This window comes from Salvelinus fontinalis, chromosome 33 (genome assembly GCF_029448725.1).
Source record: "Salvelinus fontinalis isolate EN_2023a chromosome 33, ASM2944872v1, whole genome shotgun sequence".
NCBI lineage: Eukaryota > Metazoa > Chordata > Actinopteri > Salmoniformes > Salmonidae > Salvelinus > Salvelinus fontinalis.
The window spans coordinates 49,265,556-49,284,102 of NC_074697.1; the positions used below are offsets into that span (position 1 = coordinate 49,265,556).

General features: G+C 42.1%; 1 protein-coding gene across 4 annotated transcripts in view; it reads right to left on the bottom strand.

The window, feature by feature from the left end:
• Positions 1-3,041: 3,041 nt before the first annotated feature.
• The window catches only part of porb (P450 (cytochrome) oxidoreductase b), a 34,309-nt gene continuing 18,803 nt past the window's right edge, over positions 3,042-18,547 (bottom strand). For all 4 annotated transcript variants that reach the window (XM_055896541.1, XM_055896542.1, XM_055896543.1 and 1 more), the window contains 14 exons: positions 17,697-17,745; positions 15,666-15,794; positions 14,168-14,317; positions 11,864-11,988; positions 11,440-11,529; positions 11,226-11,324; positions 10,855-10,971; positions 10,563-10,681; positions 10,036-10,217; positions 9,452-9,601; positions 5,753-6,020; positions 5,412-5,557; positions 4,826-4,911; positions 3,042-4,668 (listed from right to left, as the gene is read on the bottom strand). In XM_055896541.1, the coding sequence (XP_055752516.1) occupies positions 4,524-4,668; positions 4,826-4,911; positions 5,412-5,557; positions 5,753-6,020; positions 9,452-9,601; positions 10,036-10,217; positions 10,563-10,681; positions 10,855-10,971; positions 11,226-11,324; positions 11,440-11,529; positions 11,864-11,988; positions 14,168-14,317; positions 15,666-15,794; positions 17,697-17,745 (1,855 nt within the window). In that variant the 3' untranslated portion in view covers positions 3,042-4,523. The remainder of the gene's footprint in view (positions 4,669-4,825; positions 4,912-5,411; positions 5,558-5,752; positions 6,021-9,451; positions 9,602-10,035; positions 10,218-10,562; positions 10,682-10,854; positions 10,972-11,225; positions 11,325-11,439; positions 11,530-11,863; positions 11,989-14,167; positions 14,318-15,665; positions 15,795-17,696; positions 17,746-18,547) is intronic.

Genomic DNA, 18,547 nt, shown 5'->3' on the forward strand with positions numbered 1-18,547 from the left:
AAGTAATTGTTCTTAACTGAATTGCCTAGTTAAATAAAGGTTAGGGTTGCAAAGGGTCGGAAAACTTTACGGTACATTTCCAGAATTTTGACATAACTTCCCATGGAAAATGTAAGCCCGGGAATTTTGCTTAAATTCATCAAAAAGTTATGTTATAACAGTGAACCTTTTTTGTGGGATACACATGGCAATTCTAGGTCTTGTGGCATATTTTGGTTAAACTATCCCCAATTCAATGGAATTGCAACCCTCTGCATGCACAGTGCATTGTTCCATCACATGTACAGCTGATTCTCAAGTTCTTGCACACTATTGAGATGCTATTGAGTCCACACTACTACACTGTCTGAGCCAAGGACTACATGCTTTCTAGTAAGTTTTGATTACAATACTGGGTGGGGTGAATATATTTTATATGACATACATTATTTTTTGTTAACTAGTAAATAGTAGCCTACAGCAAAGTGTGTTTAAATCATTTCTAACTTAACAATTTCTGCTAGTTAGTTTTTGCTACCATGTGGGTTTTAGCCTTCTTGAACCTGCTAACTTAGGAGTGTTAACTAATTTTCATACATGTTTCATTTTAAAACACTTATCTTACAAAGGAGTTGTTTAATCTATCTGCTTATCTGTACATGGAAGTGTATATATTTTTTAAACAAATTTTCTCCCTAATATTCATAGGAAAATGCCACGGGCACTATCTGATGTGTGGAGACATTTCACTGTAGCTAATGTAGAAGGAAAAGCTGTGTACATTTGCAAATATGGTGCCAAACCATATGTGAAGAATGCAACAAGTGCATAAAGTTCCCTCTGCTCTCACAAGCAACCTCTGACAAAAGTCCCTCTAGTTCTATTCGAGGTGAACATTATGAATCAGACACCATATCGATAGCAACAGCTCATGGTCCTCCTGGAATCAGAAGTTTTTTTGACTCAATGGAGGAACGTAGTCAGAGAAATTACGATGAATGTCTTGCTCGAGCTGTATATGTAACTGGTTCACCTCTGATGCTCACAGGCAATGTGTATTAGAAGAGGTTTCTGAATGTTCTTCGCCGAGCATACACCCCTCCACCCAGCCATGCTTTATCTACTCATTTGCTGGATGCAGTGTTTAAACAAATCATAGAGAAAGCAGACTAATCGCAATCATCTCTGATGGGTGGTCGAAAGTTCGTGGGCAAGGAATAATTAACTACATGTCCCCCATCAACCAATATTCTACAAGAGTATAGACACAAGGGACAACAGACATACTGGTCTCTACATTGCAGATGAGCTGAAGGCAGTCATCAATGACCTTAGACCACAGAAGGTATTTGCACAGGTGACAGACAATGCTGTGAACATGAAGTCTATTTGGTCTAAAGTAGGGGAGTCCTACCCTCACATCACACCCATTGGCTGTGCTGCTCATGCATTGAATCTGCTCAAGGACATCATGGCACTGAAAACAATAGATACACTCTACAAGAGAGCCAGTGAAATGGTTAGGTATGTGAAGGGTCATCAAGTTGTAGATTGCTGTGCTGCTATCTCACCAAGCAAAGTGAGAAGAATAAGAGCACCACATCCGAAGCTGCTCAACAACACCCGTTAGTGGTGTTGTCATCATGTTTGACAGTTTCCTGGAGGGGGAAGGAGACCAAGAAATGGCTATAACACAGTATGCTGTTATGGACAGCCCCATCAAGAGGATCCTCCTGGATGATGTATTTTGGGAGAGTGGTTAGCAGCCTGAAACCTATAGTAGTAGCCATTGCATGGATTGAGGGAGACAATGCCATCCTGTCTGATGTTCAGACTCTGCTTGCAGATGTAAGAGAAGAAATACATACTGCCCTGCCCACTTCACTGTTGCTCCAAGCAGAGGAAACTGCAGTTCTGAAATACATCAAAAGTGTGAAGACTTCTGCCTGAAGCCCATACACACCGCAGCGTACATGTTGGACCCCAAGTATGCTGGCAAGAGCATCATGTCTGGTGCAGAGATCAACAAGGCCTATGGTGTCATCACTACTGTGTCTCGCCACCTTGGCCTGGACGAGGGCAAGGTTCTTTGCAGTCTGGCGAAGTACACTTCCAAGCAAGGGTTTTGGGATGGAGATGCAATATGGCAGTCGTGCCATCATATCTCATCAGCCACCTGGTGGAAGGGACTTTGTGGATCTGAGGCTCTTTCCCCTGTTGCCTCCATCATCCTCCAAATTCCACCAACATCAGCCACCTCAGAGCGCAACGGGTCCTTGTTTGAGAACACACACACCAAAGCATGCAACAGGCTGACCAATACAAGGGTTAAAAAATTGGTAGCCATCCGGGCAAATTTTTTGGCTTTTTGAGCCTGACAACGAGCCATCCTTAATAAGGTTGGAAAGTGACAGTGAAGATGAGGCCTAAGAGTCTGATGTTCAAGAGGTGGACATTGAGGAGGTCCAGGGAGAAGACATGTAAGCCCGAGAGGAAGACAACCAAAGCTTTAGTTTCTAGACTATCATTTTAACAGATTTATGTTGAAAACGTTTTTGGGAGATGCAATGGATCATTGAGGATCATTCAATATTCCCTTTATTTTGTTGTTCAGTGAAATCATCCCATGTGAAGAGTCAACTCATTTAATTAAAGTTCAATTTGTAAATAAAGTTTTTTTTATTTCTAATGGAAGGATTTAATCATTTGCAATTATGTCTACTTATAAGGTAAAAGGTTTATGTTTCTGTCTCCATATGATATGGTAAATATATCCAATGCAAAAAACAATTACATTTAAATGGTGTTAATATTAATTTGCATATATTCCCATATATTCCTGTTAAATCCCACAGTTTCCTGAATATTCCCCAACATGTGCAACCCTAATAAAGGTTAAATAAAAAATAAACTACATCTTGCATCCATCAAACATTATTTAATCCCTCCATCCTTACATCTAACAATTGAAAATAACGATAATCAAATTTTAAAAAATTTGATCCGATTAAGAGGATGCATACCTCAGACATGAATAACAAACTCTCAATCTGTTAACAATATTTAATCAATATTTTTTATTAATTTTAAAAGGATATGCTTAGATTCATTCATTCAGTTGACACTTATTGTATTATAAAATGGAATGTGGACAAAAAAGTAACATGAATGTCTTCATAGTATATGGTTTTTCTCCAATATTTTTGAAAAATTGCCTTTAAAGTAATGCATCCAAAAACCCTTCTACATTTAAGACAGGCCCCACATTCAATAAGGCACACACTGAATCTACAAATTGATATGCTTTGCTTGGCTTACGATGAAGTGAAGAAAGGATATGCCAAATTTCATAGATAAGTGTGATATCATCCAGTACCAACACTGATTAGTGTGCAATAGTACATAGAAAATAAGATAAAAAGTTGACACTCAAAGCCAACAAGCTGTAGAAATCTACATTCTCAGGGTACAGTGCCAGGTTTGCATGATTAAAAAAAACATGTACATTTGAATGCTTGCTACTAAGTGGTGTACGTGTTCAGTTTTTGTTTCATTGTAAACTGGATATTGCAGAGAATTTAAGTCGAAATATGCATATTATTTACCCATTCCCCTTTGATGCTTACTTGCATCATGTATACAAATACTACAGGGAACCTAAAAATCATTTTCTTTGATATATTTAAAAGGCAGTCTTGTGGAAAATAAAAGCTAATAATTTCTCCTCAATAGAGGGCTTGACTACTGAATTGCAAAATTATACTTTTATCATGCCTTGCTAAGGGTTACTGTGATTGATTAGAAATGTACAGTAACATCATTGCATAAAAGGCTATATCGCTTATCCAAATGCAAAAGGTACTGTAAAAAAACACTAAGCTTCTCAGTTACTGATTTCGTAGATAAAAAGGTCTCACTTTATTTCACAAATCTAAAATATTTATCATGTATTCGGAATACACTTGAGTACCCAGATTAGGTCAACTTCCTAAAGAGGAGACTTGCACTGTGTGAGTTTTGTATTTAAGCCCACCCCCTCACTTTGCACCGTACAATTATGTACAGCTACAGTATATCATTATCAAACGTTCGTTCTCCTGCAAAAGCTACAACGTCAACAAATGTGATACTACACTTGACACTACCAAACTGATGGTCGACTGACATAGAATATCAATAAATCATCTGAATGGAGGATGACCGACTGTTATTGTGGTGCATTGGTGAGTGCTTGTGTTGCTCCATGGAATAAAAACAACCAGAGATGACGGCAGCGATATCCTTCCCCAGTGGTCACAAATCCTGGTCCCAGTGTGTAGGCTTTTATTCTAGCCTGACACAAACACACCCATCTCAACTAATCAAGGTCATGAAAAGGCAATCAATAGAATCCAATGTTTTAGTGCTTGGCGGGAACAAAAGCCGGCACAACCGGTAGCTCTCCAGTACCAGGGTTGGTGACCCATTATAACCGTTGCTGATACAAACTAACAATGCAAGTCTAAAAACAAACAAACATAGGATGTGGTTGGATCCTAGGCGTTTTAGCTCCAGACGTCCTGCGAGTACCGTCCCTTGGTCATCAGTTTCTTGATGTAGTCGGTGGCCTGAGTGCGTGTCATGCCGCCCAGCTCCTCTGCTATCTCATAGAAAGCTGTCTGCACATCCCTGGCCATGTTCCGCGCATCCCTAAAAAACAGGAGCATTTCTCAATAAGACATTTGTCTTTTAACCCTTGTTTGAGGATTTTTGTGAATTCGGGAGTGCTTTCAAGAAATATGTCAATTCAATTTCAATCAATTTTATCGCCAAGGTGCAAATGTTACTGGCGAGGATCCTTCCTTACCCGCAGATGTATATGTGTGCGTTGTCTGTGTGGATCTGCCGCCACAAGTCCTCCTTGTTGGTCCTCAGCAGATGCTGCACGTACACCTGGCGTGACAATGAGAGGAAACAGATCTATTACAACATTCTCTTGAGCTTCCAGTCTTCACACAAACAAAAAACGACCTTGCAAGGAAACGTGTTCCTCTTCCTTTATGAGATGAGGCAGCACAAACTCAATCCCTCAGGTATCTTCTGAGGGCTAGCCTAGGACTCTGTGTGGAGTATGTGTTGACCATCCCCACTAACAGTACACCCCCAGTGGTACAGAATCAGACAGATATAGATACCGGTCTATAGTACCAACAACCATGATTGGCAACACTCAAGAACGCTATGGAAATATGATAAGGATTACAATCTTGTCTTGGTGTCCCAACTGCAGTGTGTGTAGGCTCAGATAACAATATGGCTGTATGGTCGTATATGGCCATCTATTTAATAAATATGTCATATTCTAGCTAACAGAAAAGCATTGTTCACCATTTTTAATAATAGTTTTTTAAGGTCCTAGTGCTGAATAACTAGAACTAATAAAACAAGTATACCTTTTGCTCCTGGTCCCGAGAAAAAGCCACGTTGAGCTTTGTGATGACACCCGTCTTCTCAGCCTCCTCCAACTCCTCCTGGTACAGATAGTCCTCTTTCTTGTGCCTGCAGCCACAGTACAAGACCGTCTCCCCCACCTCCTTGCCTACAGGAAAAAGCAGACCAATTGGCTTACTTGTATCCATACAAGACAGTTACGGTGCTTTATTTTAGTCAGTGTGAAACAGAACATGACAACTCATAAAAAAAATACTATGCAGCAAAACAAAACAATCAGGAAACCAACAAAAACATTTCCATGCGTCTATGGCAAGCTTCTATCATGGTGTCTACCATGTACCTTGCTCTTTGAGCCACCCACGCTCCTGGATGAAGCCCATGAAGGGAGCGATGCCGGTCCCAGGACCGACCATGATGACTGGGTTGCTGGCCTTGAAGGGCAGGCGGAACTGGGACTTGCGGATGTACATAGGGACCGTGGACTTGTGGCCGTTGTCCGCAACCAGTTTGTTCTTCAGCCAGGTGGTGGCCACTCCCTTGGTGAGGCGCCCGGTTTTAGTCGTGTACTCCACCAGCACAGCACAGATGTGGATGCTATTGGGGTGGACCTACAAAGAGAAGGCATCGTTAACCACTTTTTTTTTTTTTAGATCACACTATTGCAGGTTGACCGACAATGGACGCTTAAAAAGGTCCAGTGCAGCTGTAATCTCTTGGTATCAATTAAGTACCTGACTGATGTTTTCAATTAAAATTACACAAGAAAAGAGCTTCTTAGCAAATAGGAATTTCTCAAGCAATAATTTTGCTAGGACTGTCTGGGAGTGGCATGATTGGGAAGGAGAAACTGAAAATGTTCTGTTATTGGCAGAGAGGTTTGGAACCCTTTCTTATTGGCCTATTAACAAATTTACAGGATGGTGACGTCACCATGGAAAGCACAAACTTGGTCCACCCACACAAACAGCGTTGTGAAGAAGGCGCAGCAGCGCCTCTTCAACCTCAGGAGGCTGAAGAAATTCGGCTTGTCAACAAAAGCACTCAAACTTTTACAGATGCACAATCGAGAGCATCCTGTCGGTCTGTATCACCGCCTGGTACGGCAACTGCTCCGCCCACAACCGTAAGGCTCTCCAGAGGGTAGTGAGGTCTGCACAACGCATCACCGGGGGCAAACTACCTGCCCTCCAGGACACCTACACCACCCGATGCCACAGGAAGGCCATAAAGATCATCAAGGACAACAACCAACCGAGCCACTGCCTGTTCACCCTGTTATCATCCAGAAGGCGAGGTCAGTACAGGTGCATCAAAGCAGGGACCGAGACACTGAAAAACAGCTTCTATCTCAAGGCCATTAGACTGTTAAACAGCCACCACTAACATTTAGTGGCTGCTGCCAACATACTGACTCAACTCCAGCCACTTTAATAATGGGAATTGATGGAAATTATGTAAAAATGTACCACTAGCCACTTTAAACAATGCCACTTAATATAATATTTACATACCCTACATTACTCATCTCATATGTATATGTATATACTGTACTCTATATCATCTACTGCATCTTGCCATCTCTATGTAATACATGTATCACTAGCCACTTTAAACTATGCCACTTTATGTTTATATACCCTACATTACTCATCTCATATGTATATTCTTTATATTCTCTCTTCTGCCTGCGGTTATGGAACCCCTACCTGTCCCAGACCTGCTGTTTTCAACTCTTAATGATCGGCTATGAAAAGCCAACTGAGATTTATTCCTGATTATTATTTGACCATGCTTGTCATTTATGAACATTTTGAAAATCTTGGCTCTCTCTAATTTTCTCCTTCTCTCTTTCTTTCTCTCGGAGGACCTGGGCCCTAGGACCATGCGTCGGGACTGCCGCCCGTGGTGACTCCTTGCTGTCCCCAGTCCGCCTGGCCTTGCTGCTATTCCAGTTTCAGCTGTTCTGCCTGCGGTTATGGAACCGCCACCTGTCCCAGACCTGTTGTTTTTCAACTCTTAATGATCAGCTATGAAAAGCCAACTGAAAATTATTCATGATTATTATTTGACCATGCTTGTCACTTATGAACATTTTTGAACATCTTGGCATAGTTCTGTTATAATCTCCACCCGGCACAGCCAGAAGAGGACTGGCCACCCCTCATAGCCTGGTTCCTCTCTAGGTTTCTTCCTAGGTTTTGGCCTTTCTAGGGAGTTTTTCCTAGCCACCGTGCTTCTACATCTGCATTCTAGCTGTTTGGGGTTTTAGGCTGGGTTTCTGTACAGCACTTCGAGATATTATCTGATGTACGAAGGGCTATATAAAATAAAATTGATTGATTGATATATATATACTGTACTCTATACCATCTACTGCATCTTGCCTATGCCGTTCTTTACCATCACTCATTCATATATCTTTATGTACATATTCTTTATCCCTTTACACTTGTGTGTATAAGGTAGTAGTTGTGGAATTGTTAGGTTAGATTACTCGTTGGTTATTACTGCATTGTCGGAACTAGAAGCACAAGCATTTCGCTACACTCACATTAACATCTGCTAACCATGTGTATGTGACAAATAACATTTGATTTGAAATAACTACTGGTCAAAAGTTTTTGAACACCTACTCATTCAAGGGTTCTTTTTTTGGACTATTTTCAACATTGTAAAATAATCGTGAAGACATCAAAACTATGAATTAACACATATGGAATCATGTAGTAACCAAAAAAGTATATTTTACATGTCAGATTCTACAAATAGCCATCTTTGAATTGATGACAGCTTTGCATACTCTTGGCATTCTCTCAACCAGCTTCATGAGATAGTCACCTGGAATGCATTTCAATTAACACGTGTGCCTTGATAAGTGAATTTATGGAATTTCTTTCCTTCTTAATGCGTTGAAGCCAATCAGTTGTGTTGTGACAAGGTAGCGGTGGTATACAGAAGATAGCCCTATTTGGTAAAAGCGCTATGATGAAACTGGCTCTCATGAGGACCGCCACAGGAATGGAAAACCCAGAGTTACCTCTGCTGCAGAGGATACGTTTATTAGAGTTACCCATAAACTCAGAAATTGAAGCCCAAATACATTCAAGTAACAGACACATCTGAACATCAACTGTTCAGAGGAGACTGTGTGAATCAGGCCTTCATGGTTGAATTGCAGCAAAGAAACACTACTAAAGGACACCAATAAGAAGAAGACTTGCATGGGCCAAGAAACACGAGCAATGGCCATTAGACCGGTGGAAATTTGTCCTTTGGTCTGGAGTCCAAATTGGAGGTTTTTTGGTTCCATCCGCCGTGTCTTTCTGAGGCGCAGGTTGGGTGAACGAATGATCTCTGCATGTGTATTTCCCACCATGAAGCATGGAGGTGGTGTTGTGGGGTGGCAGGGTAGCCTAGTGGTTAGAGCGTTGGACTAGTAACCGAAAGGTTGCAAGATCGAATCCCCGAGCTGACAAGGTAAAAATCTGTCGTTCTCTGCCCCTGAACAAGGCACTAGGCCGCCATTGAAAATAAGAATTTGTTCTTAACAGACTTGCCTAGTTAAATAAAGGTAAAATAAAAATGTTAAAATTATGGTGTGGGGGTGTTTTGCTGGTGACACCGTCTGTGATTTATTTAAAATTGGTTACTACATGATTCCATATGTATTGTTTCATAGTTTTGGTGTCTTCACTATTATTCTGCAATGTAGAAAATCGTAAAAATAAAGAAAAACCCTTGAATGAGTAGGCGTTCCAAAAATGTTGACCGGTAGTGTAGTGTATATATAAAACACAGGGAAATCCTGTTTTTGACTGCACTGGACCTATAATAATACGTGGTTGTTTCACATTATCTCAATATAATTTATAGTGGATGACAGCGTCTGCTAAATAACTACTGTAAATGTAACAAGAAAAATACATGTATTGAGGAAGAGTTAGGGTGTGGGGTCATTAGGGGTGATGTACTGGGGTATATTCACTAGAAACCATAGTTTTGCTACAATGCATGGATACACCCCTGTATATATCCTCACCTTGGAGGAGGAGGCAATGGAGTAGTAGCGAGCCTGCAAACGGGGCATGAGCTCACACAGGTGGTCGATGGGAGGCCGCAAGGACGGCAGATCCTCCAGGATGGCGAGGATGTTCCTGTTGTCTTCAAGCACAAAACTCTGGTACAGAGCCTAGTAGAGACCACAACAACACTTAGCTGGGATAACAATGGAGTAGGTAGAAGTTGCCCCTAACCACTGATCTGGAGTCAGGCATCTGGGTCTGATACATGAGGGTCAGATATATTTACCATCCTCCTAAATTGGTTAAGGCTAGAGTTAGATCTGTGCTTCAGGGCAACTTTTCACATGTCTTATAGGCTTATCAGGGTTGGGGTCAATTCCATTTCAGTTCAGTCAGAAAGTACATTTGAATTCCAATTCAAATTTTTCTCAATGCTTTTCAAGATTGCTTCCTGAATTGACATCGAATTGACCCCAACCCTGAGGTTTAAGCATACTTTCCCACTACCAATAACCCATCTTGTGTATGTTGAGGTAATCTTGACTACTTTTAGAATAGGAGTAGAGAGCAGATAAGTTAACACAGTGTCACAGACACACACCTTGCCCTCGGGAGCAGACGAGGCCATCTTGCGCATGTTCTCCTGGTCCTTGGGGTCAGTGGCGTACTGGGCCAGCTCATACAGGACATTGGTGCGAGGCGGGTGGATGATGTCCAGGTAGTGGGTCAGAGCCGTACGGTAGGTGGTGGGGCAAGGGAATGGGTGCTTCTTATTGGACTCCTCTGATAAACGGCATCAGATAGCATCACATTAACATTGGTTATACACTAAGGGACAGTTTCCACAGATTAAGCCCAATCTTCGACTAAAAAGTAGTCTCAATGAAGCTTATTTTTAGTCCAGGACTAGACTTAACCTGGGTGACGGACACCGACCCTAAGATTTAGAGTAATAAAAAGCAGTTGGTGATTTCACAAAACCTTCTCCTTCAAAAAATGTCAATAACAGGGAGAGTAACATTTCAAGAGATGTCCAAACAGAATGTGTGTGTTTAAGGATCTTCAAAAGACATTGAGAGATATTCGGAGGACTCTGAGTCAAGGTGTTGCATCAGGTCAGTGACGCACCATCAAGGTTGTTGAGAGAGATAACTGAATCAAGGTCCACGCCAAGGATCTGTCCCAGCCTGTTCACGATCGCTGTGTCATTGGTAGGATAGACGGCAACGTGGTCTCCCGACTCATATCTACAAAGACAGAATGACAAAGGGTTTTCAAGTCATCTTTCCACTATATAAAAAAGGCACCATTTCATACAAGAAGTGGAGCCTATTCCTTTTAAGGAAATACTGTCTGGGAGGTAGATATAGGTTGATAACTATACAAAGAAAGTTACGGCTCTCTTGGCTCTCTCGCTTACCTAATCTTGGAGCCTGTAATGTCCACTTCAAGGTGCATGAGATGCCTGTCGCCTGCTTTGTTGAGCTTGCGGTTAACAGTGACTGGAGCCAGGAATGGATTTTTTGCATCAAAAGGACTGGGGGGGGAAAGGATCAATATAATTTCATACCAGTGAACTGTACACATCAGTATGCAGAGACAACATGAGGTAAATCATAGAGGTAAACATCGACGGATAAAGCAGTGTCGCACTTCAGCGTTCCAACTAGGAAATCCCCTTTAGCTCCACTAGCGGGCAGTAATACTTGTTTAGAGAGACATCTATGGAACACAAAACTCTGTAGCAGATATTGTAATGATAAGTGAAGAGGATGGGGTAGAATAACTCACGGTTTCTGGGTCTCAAAGCTCTTCAGACGGCCCAACTCTCCTGTGTACACCTTGTTCATGTTGATGTCATTGTGCTCCTTGAGCTCGTACTGACGAACGCTAACGTAGAGCGAGAGGGCCTACAGTTAATCTGCAAATCACTCCTTCCATACTCTGTGTGTGTGAATTGAGGGAAAATGAGAATGTGATAATTACAATAAATTGGGATAAGTACCTGGAGTCCTCTCCTGAAGCCTCCACTCCAAAGTGCTCACACATGGCTGGCCAGAACTGCTCCCTCCATGTCACAAAGTCCTCCTCCAGGCTGACAAATGAAAAGGAGCAGAAACACCCTCTTATCAACCTCCATTTCTATCATTTGGCCATCATTTTGATCTCAACATCGGTCACACTTTGATTCGGGAGAGATCCAAGGTATATGTCCCAATTATCTCTCATTCCTCCCAAAGTGTGCAATCATTCACTTCCATTCACTGATTTGAAAGGACAAGACTGGTATAAGAAATATGCTGTAAACTCCCATTAGTGCATGCCTCCACCAGTCCAATGCCTTTAGATTTGTGGGAAGTAGTAAACAAGTGCACTCTTCAGGCGAAAATAGATATTGGGACGCACCCCTCCAACGCAGCCTCACTCACTTGCCGTCGTCGTCTCCCATGCCCAGGTCGAAGACCCTCTTGGCTCCCAGTTCCTCCAGCCTCTTGTCCACGTACGCCCCCATGGCATTGTAGTGTTCATATGTCTTGTTGCCCAACGCGAACACCTGCAGGGAGAGATGTCAACATCAGTCACTTCTAGTTAAAAAAAATTTTTTTTTTTTTTTTAAACTAACGTTCAACAAATTCGTATATCGTATACTATAGACACACACACAGAGACATGCACACACATTGAACGCAAGCTCCTACACTGTACACTGTGAACGTCTATCATCTTTCATTAAGTGTAATTAATGCTGTCTTTCAAGACAAGAACAAAGACACTGGCAGGGAGTAGAAGGAGCCCAAGTGACCATTCAGAGTGCCTGGCCAGATTGCCTCCAGTCAGAAGTGTAATTCTTCATCCCATTGAGGGCAGGAACGTTGGACCAACTCCGACAATGACCAACCAGCCAGGATGGCACGCATGTCAGCTATGGCCGAAACCAGAACTCAACCATACACATAAAGCCTATTTTTTTGGATGTTAGCATAACTCATCTCGGTCTCACACTAAAGTTCATCCATGTGAAATACACATTTGAAAGTGAACGCTTGGCTAATGTACAGTTGAAGTCGGAAGTTTACATACACTTAGGTTGGAGTCGTTAAAACTAGTTTTTCAACCACTGCACACATTTCTTGTTAACAAACTATAGTTTTGGCAAGTCGGTTAGGACATCTACTTTGTGCATGACACAAGTCATTTTCCAACAATTGTTTACTGACAGATTATTTCACTGTATCACAATTCCAGTGGGTCAGAAGTTTACATAAGTTACTAAGTTGACTGCACCTTTAAACAGCTTGGAAAATTCCAGAAAATGTTGTAATGGCTTTAGAAGCTTCTGATATAATTGGAGGTGTACCTATGGATGTATTTCAAGACCGACCTTCAAACTCAGTGCCTCTTTGCTTGACATCATGAGAAAATCAAAAGAAGTCAGCAAAGACCTCAGAAAACAAATTGTAGACCTCCACAAGTCTGGTTCATCCTTGGGAGCAATTTCCAAATGCCTGAACGTACCATGTTCATCTGTACAAACAATAGTACGCAAGTATAAACACCATGGGACCACGCAGCCGTCATACCGCTCAGGAAGGAGACGCGTTCTGTCTCCTGGAGATGAACGTACTTTGGTGCGAAAAGTGCAAATCAATCCCGGAACAACAGCAAAGGACCCTGTGAAGATGCTGGAGGAAACAGGTACAAAAGTATCTATATCCACAGTAAAACGAGTCCTATATCGACATAACCTGAAAGGTCGCTCAGCAATGAAGAAACCACTGCTACAAAACCGCCATAAAAAAGCCAGACTACGGTTTGCAACTGCACATGGGGACAAAGATCGTACTTTTTGGAGAAATGTCCTCTGATGAAACAAAAATAGAACTGTTTGGCCATAATGACCATTGTTATGTTTGGAGGAAAAAGGGGGAGGCTTGCAAGCCGAGGGACACCATCCCAACCGTGAAGCACGGGGGTAGCAGCATCATGTAGTGAGGGTGCTTTGCTGCAGGAGGGACTGGTGCACTTCACAAAATAGATGGCATCACGAGGACGGAAAATGACGTGTATATATTGAAGTAAGACATCAGTCAGGAAGATAAAGCTTGGTCGCAAATGGGTCTTCCAAATGGACAATGACCCCAAGCATACGTCCAAAGTTGTGGCAAAATGGCTTAAGGACAACAAAGTCAAGGTATTGGAGTGGCCATCACAAGGCCCTGACCTCAATCCTATAGAAAATGTGTGGGCAGAACTGAAAAAGCGTGTGTGAGCAAGGAGGCCTACAAACCTGACTCAGTTACACCAGCTGTCAGGAGGAATGGGCCAAAATTCACCCAACTTATTGTGGGAAGCTTGTGGAAGGCTACCCAAAACATTTAACCCAAGTTCAACAATTTAAAGGCAATGCTACCAAATACTAATTGAGTGTATGTAAACTTCTGACCCACTATGAATGTGATGAAAGAAATAAAAGCTGAAATAAATAATTCTCTCTACTATTATTCTGACATTACACATTCTTAAAATAAAGTGGTGATCCTAACGGACCTAAAACAGGGAATTTTTACTGGGATTAAATGTCAAGAACTGAGTTTAAATGTATTTGGCTCAGCTGTATGTAAACTTCCGACTTCAACTGTATGTGAATGGGGCCAACAGGAGTTTTTCTTGGGCAAACTCCTGGCCCGATTATGAATAACAGGGGGAGAAGAGAGCGAGAAAGAGATAGTCACAGTATAGTTGACTCCATCCAATTTCCCGTCTGTCTCCTGCAGCCAGTCATAGAAGTCCTGGGCGTTGTCTGTGGGGTCTCCCTCCCCGTAAGTGGCCATGCAGAAGATGGCCAGGGAGTTGCCAATCTCAGCCAGACGGGACAGCTCAGACTGTGGATTAGAAGATGCCTGGACATTAGATATTTGCCATTACATGTGCTGTATGCCATTCAGGGCACTAATAGCTTTTCAACTTTATGGAACAGGACCTTGGCTCAAGAGACTAATTGTTAGGAGAGGTACAGTTGAGCCACCTTTGAGCTATGCAGGTATGAATCCTTGTTGGAGCTGCTGGGGTGGCAGTATAGAAGCCTTATTAGACAGGGTTGTCATGAAGGGGTTATTAGAATCGTTATTATACTAAGGGTGTTTTCACATTTTTACTCTTTATTTTTTTTATAGATATTTTTTTATAGATATTTTTTAAATACATTTTACCCCCTTTTCTCCCCAATTTTTGTGGTATCCAATTGTTAGTAATTACTATCTTGTCTCATCGCTACAACTCCCGTACGGGCTCGGGAGAGACGAAGGTTGAAAGCCATGCGTCCTCCGAAACACAACCCAACCAAGCCGCACTGCTTCTTAACACAGCGCGCCTCCAACCCGGAAGCCAGCCGCACCAATGTGTCGGAGGAAACACCGTGCACCTGGCTCCCTTGGTTAGCGCGCACTGCGCCCCGGCCCGCCACAGGAGTTGCTGGTGCGCGATGAGACAAGGATATCCCTACCGGCCAAACCCTCCCTAACCCCCCGGACAACGCTAGGCCAATTGTGCGTCGCCCCACGGACCTCCCGGTCGCGGCCGGCTGCGACAGAGCCTGGGCGCGAACCCAGAGTCTCTGGTGGCGCAGCTAGCGCTGCGAAGCAGTGCCCTAGGCCACTGCGCCACCCGGGAGGCCCACTTAACATTTATTTAACTGGGCAAGTCAGTTAAGAAAAAGTTCTTATTTACAATGACGGCCTACCGTGGGTTAACTGCCTTGTTCAGGGGCAGAACAACAGATTGTTACTTTGTCAGCTTGGGGTTTCGATCCAGGAACCTTTCGGTTACTGGCCCAACGCTCTAACCACTAGGCTACATATTCACTGTATGATTCGGATCTTGGAGCTTTTGGTACTCTGATCCATGCTATAAAGCCTGTGTGAAACACGAACAAACCCTGACTGAAGCGAATCCTGGACCTGTGTGAGTAGCGGATCCAAGACCCAGGACCAGAGTACCAGGTATTGTGATGCGGCAGCACGAATCGCATGGTACTTTTTGCCCATTGTAAACAAGCTAGCTTGCTAATGTCACGTAGAATTCAAATCGCACCCAAAATGATTATTTTCAGATCTTGTGAAAGCAAAATCTATTTAGTAAAATTCTCAAATGATCCAGAAAAATGGAACAAGGATACAGAATTTCATATGTAACCATATAAACACTGATATAGGAATATCGTTATTTAGTTACCATGTCGTATTCCTCGGGGTCGGCAGCCATACCCTTCATGCCGTAGCGCTGGGCGTCTTTGGACAGCCGGTTGGCAAACTCCTCGCCCGTGCCTGTCTGAGAGCCGTAGAATACCACGATGTTCCTACCCTGGAGAAGGAAATAGCAGCAACACTTGGAATGACCACATTTCCTGACCACATGACCTGGCGGCCAGGAAAAAACTCCAGGCCCTAGTTATAACCAAATACCAACCCACCCTGTTGCCATTTAACTTTTTGCTGTCCAATAACGAGGTAAAATATTACATTATACAGGTTAGAGCATTATGGTCTGTGATAGAATAATTAAACACCGAGTATACCAAACAATAGGAACACCTTCCTAATATTGAATTGCATCTCCTTTTGCCCTCAGAACAAGGTGTCGAAAGCTCTACTCTACAAGGTGTCGAAAGCGTTTCACAGGGATGCTGGCCCATATTGACTAATGCTTCCCACAGTTGCGTCAAGTTGGCTGGATGTCCTTTGGGTGGTGGACCATTCTTAATACATACAGGAAACTGTTGAGAGTGAAAAGAACTGCAATGCTGCTGGGGTTAACACAAACCGGTGCACCTGGCACCTACTACAACACTCCATTCAAAGGCACTTAAATCTATTGTCTTGCCCATTCACCCTCTGAATGGCACACGTACACAATCCATGTCCCAATATAGTACCACAGTATGAGTCATAATACCCATAAAACCTAGCGGTCAAACAGGGAAATGGTTCCAATAGTTTTCCAAGCATAAATCTTCCCCAAAAGGGATGTTAGAAACACTTAAAATAAGGGCTGTGTTTTGTGTAGGATTAGTCTGGCGTGACATTTTGATAACCATGTAAATCTCTCTAGGACAATGTGACTATATTTACCCCACCCCCCCCCGCAAAAAATGAATCGCTAATTAGCTGCTAATGTGGCTATCATAAAGAACTACAAATGCCATGACATGGACGAGACTGCCAAATCGAAGCAAAGGTAAGAATCTCTAATTAATTGTTAGCTAAATGTAGTAATGAATCAATTGGCTACATTTCTTTAAAATGGACAATTCTGTGAACTGTCTTGTGCAAGTTATACATTGACACAATACCCGTTAGCAAAGGTGTCAGCTAGAGATTACATGCAGGAGCTTGCAGTGACTTGTAGTTTTGTATGATGTCTACTTTGACGCTATTTAGCATTTTATAAATGAGAGTAAATAGAGCTGAATATATTGCTAAAAGTCACCTTGTCCGAGAGAGACTTACATGGTTATCAAAACGTCACGCCAGGGTAAGCCCACACGAAGCATCGCCTTTATTTGAAGTGTTTGTAAAATCCCCAATGGGAAAAATGAATGGTGGAAAAGCTATTGCTTTTGTAGTTATTATGAAACCTCCACTGTTGGGCTCTATGGTCTCAAAATACTTCTTTAACCTGACTCCTCCCCTTCATCTACTTATTGAAGTGGATTTAACAAGTGACATCAATAAAGGATCACCCGGTCAGTCTATGTCATGGAAAGAACAGGTGTTCTTAATGTTTTGTATACGCCGTGTATTTCACCATTTATGGTTCCCATGATAAATCAATAGACAGTGAGCAACAGAGACTAAACTACATGATGTCGTAAAATAGCATAATTGGATTTATTTCACCTTCTGATATCTGGGGACTTTGCAGCCAAATCAACTATATACATTTCAAGGTCAGCTAGTACTGTGCAGACAAAATGTTAAAATACTATTTGAAATCTTTCAAATACTTTTAGCATTTGCTCTTTTCTTCCTGCATTGCCAGATGGGCAGGGTTTTCACTTTTTTGACTACTCTATTGGTTCTACTGTACCAGACAAGCTCAATCAAGCCCAGAAAATATTTCTAATTATTTTAAAATAGTATTTGAATCCAAGTCCGGAGGATCCACTCCAATCCGTCCTCTACCTAATAACCATTATGTAAAGCCAGTCTAGTAGCTAGACCATTATCCTTCCCACACCCAAAATACTGAAATAGAAAAACTCACCGTTTTCTTCATCTTTTCAATAAAACTAGTCTCTTGAGTAGAAGGTGCTCTGAAAGAAAAAAGGAGACTAATGTTATTCACTTCCAAAGTCTATAAAGAAAATCATGCACTGAACAAGTATTCTTTCACCACTATCTGCTGAGACATAAAACACAGCAAATCAATGATGCTTTTCACAGGCAAGAAAAGCACACATGCCTAGTACAGGGACCAAATGGTCCCTTTTCACACTAATGGTTTATCATCACACTATGCACAATAATGGGAATGTTACAAGCATGTCATTGGAGGACCTTCAAACTTTCCTATAGCCTCATTGCCAGATCTGTTTGTGTTTTAGCCAACATTGCTTGCTATGACAGTGAACAACACAACAGAGGAGTTGACTAAAAGAACGGCAGGGTATCTTGTTTAAAACCTCTTAAGGATCTCTACAGATCGGTGTCCCACCCGCTGGACGGTTGAGCTAATGTGCGCTAATGCGATTAGCATGAGGTTGTAAGTAACAATAACATTTCCCAGGACATAGACATATCTGATATTGGCAGAAAGCTTAAAATCTTGTTAATCTAACTGCACCTATTACAGTGAAAGAATACCATGCTATTGTTTGAGGAGAGTGCACAGTTATGAACTTGAAGTTATTGGCACATTTGGGCAGTCTTGACACAATTTTGAACAGAAATGCAATGGTTCATTGGATCAGTATTAAATGTTGCACATACACTGCTGCCATCTAGTGGCCAAAATCTAAATTGCGCCTGGGCTGGAATAATACATTATGGCCTTTCTCTTGCATTTCAAAGATAATACAAAGAAGAAAAACGTATTTTTGTACTAACTTTTACCAG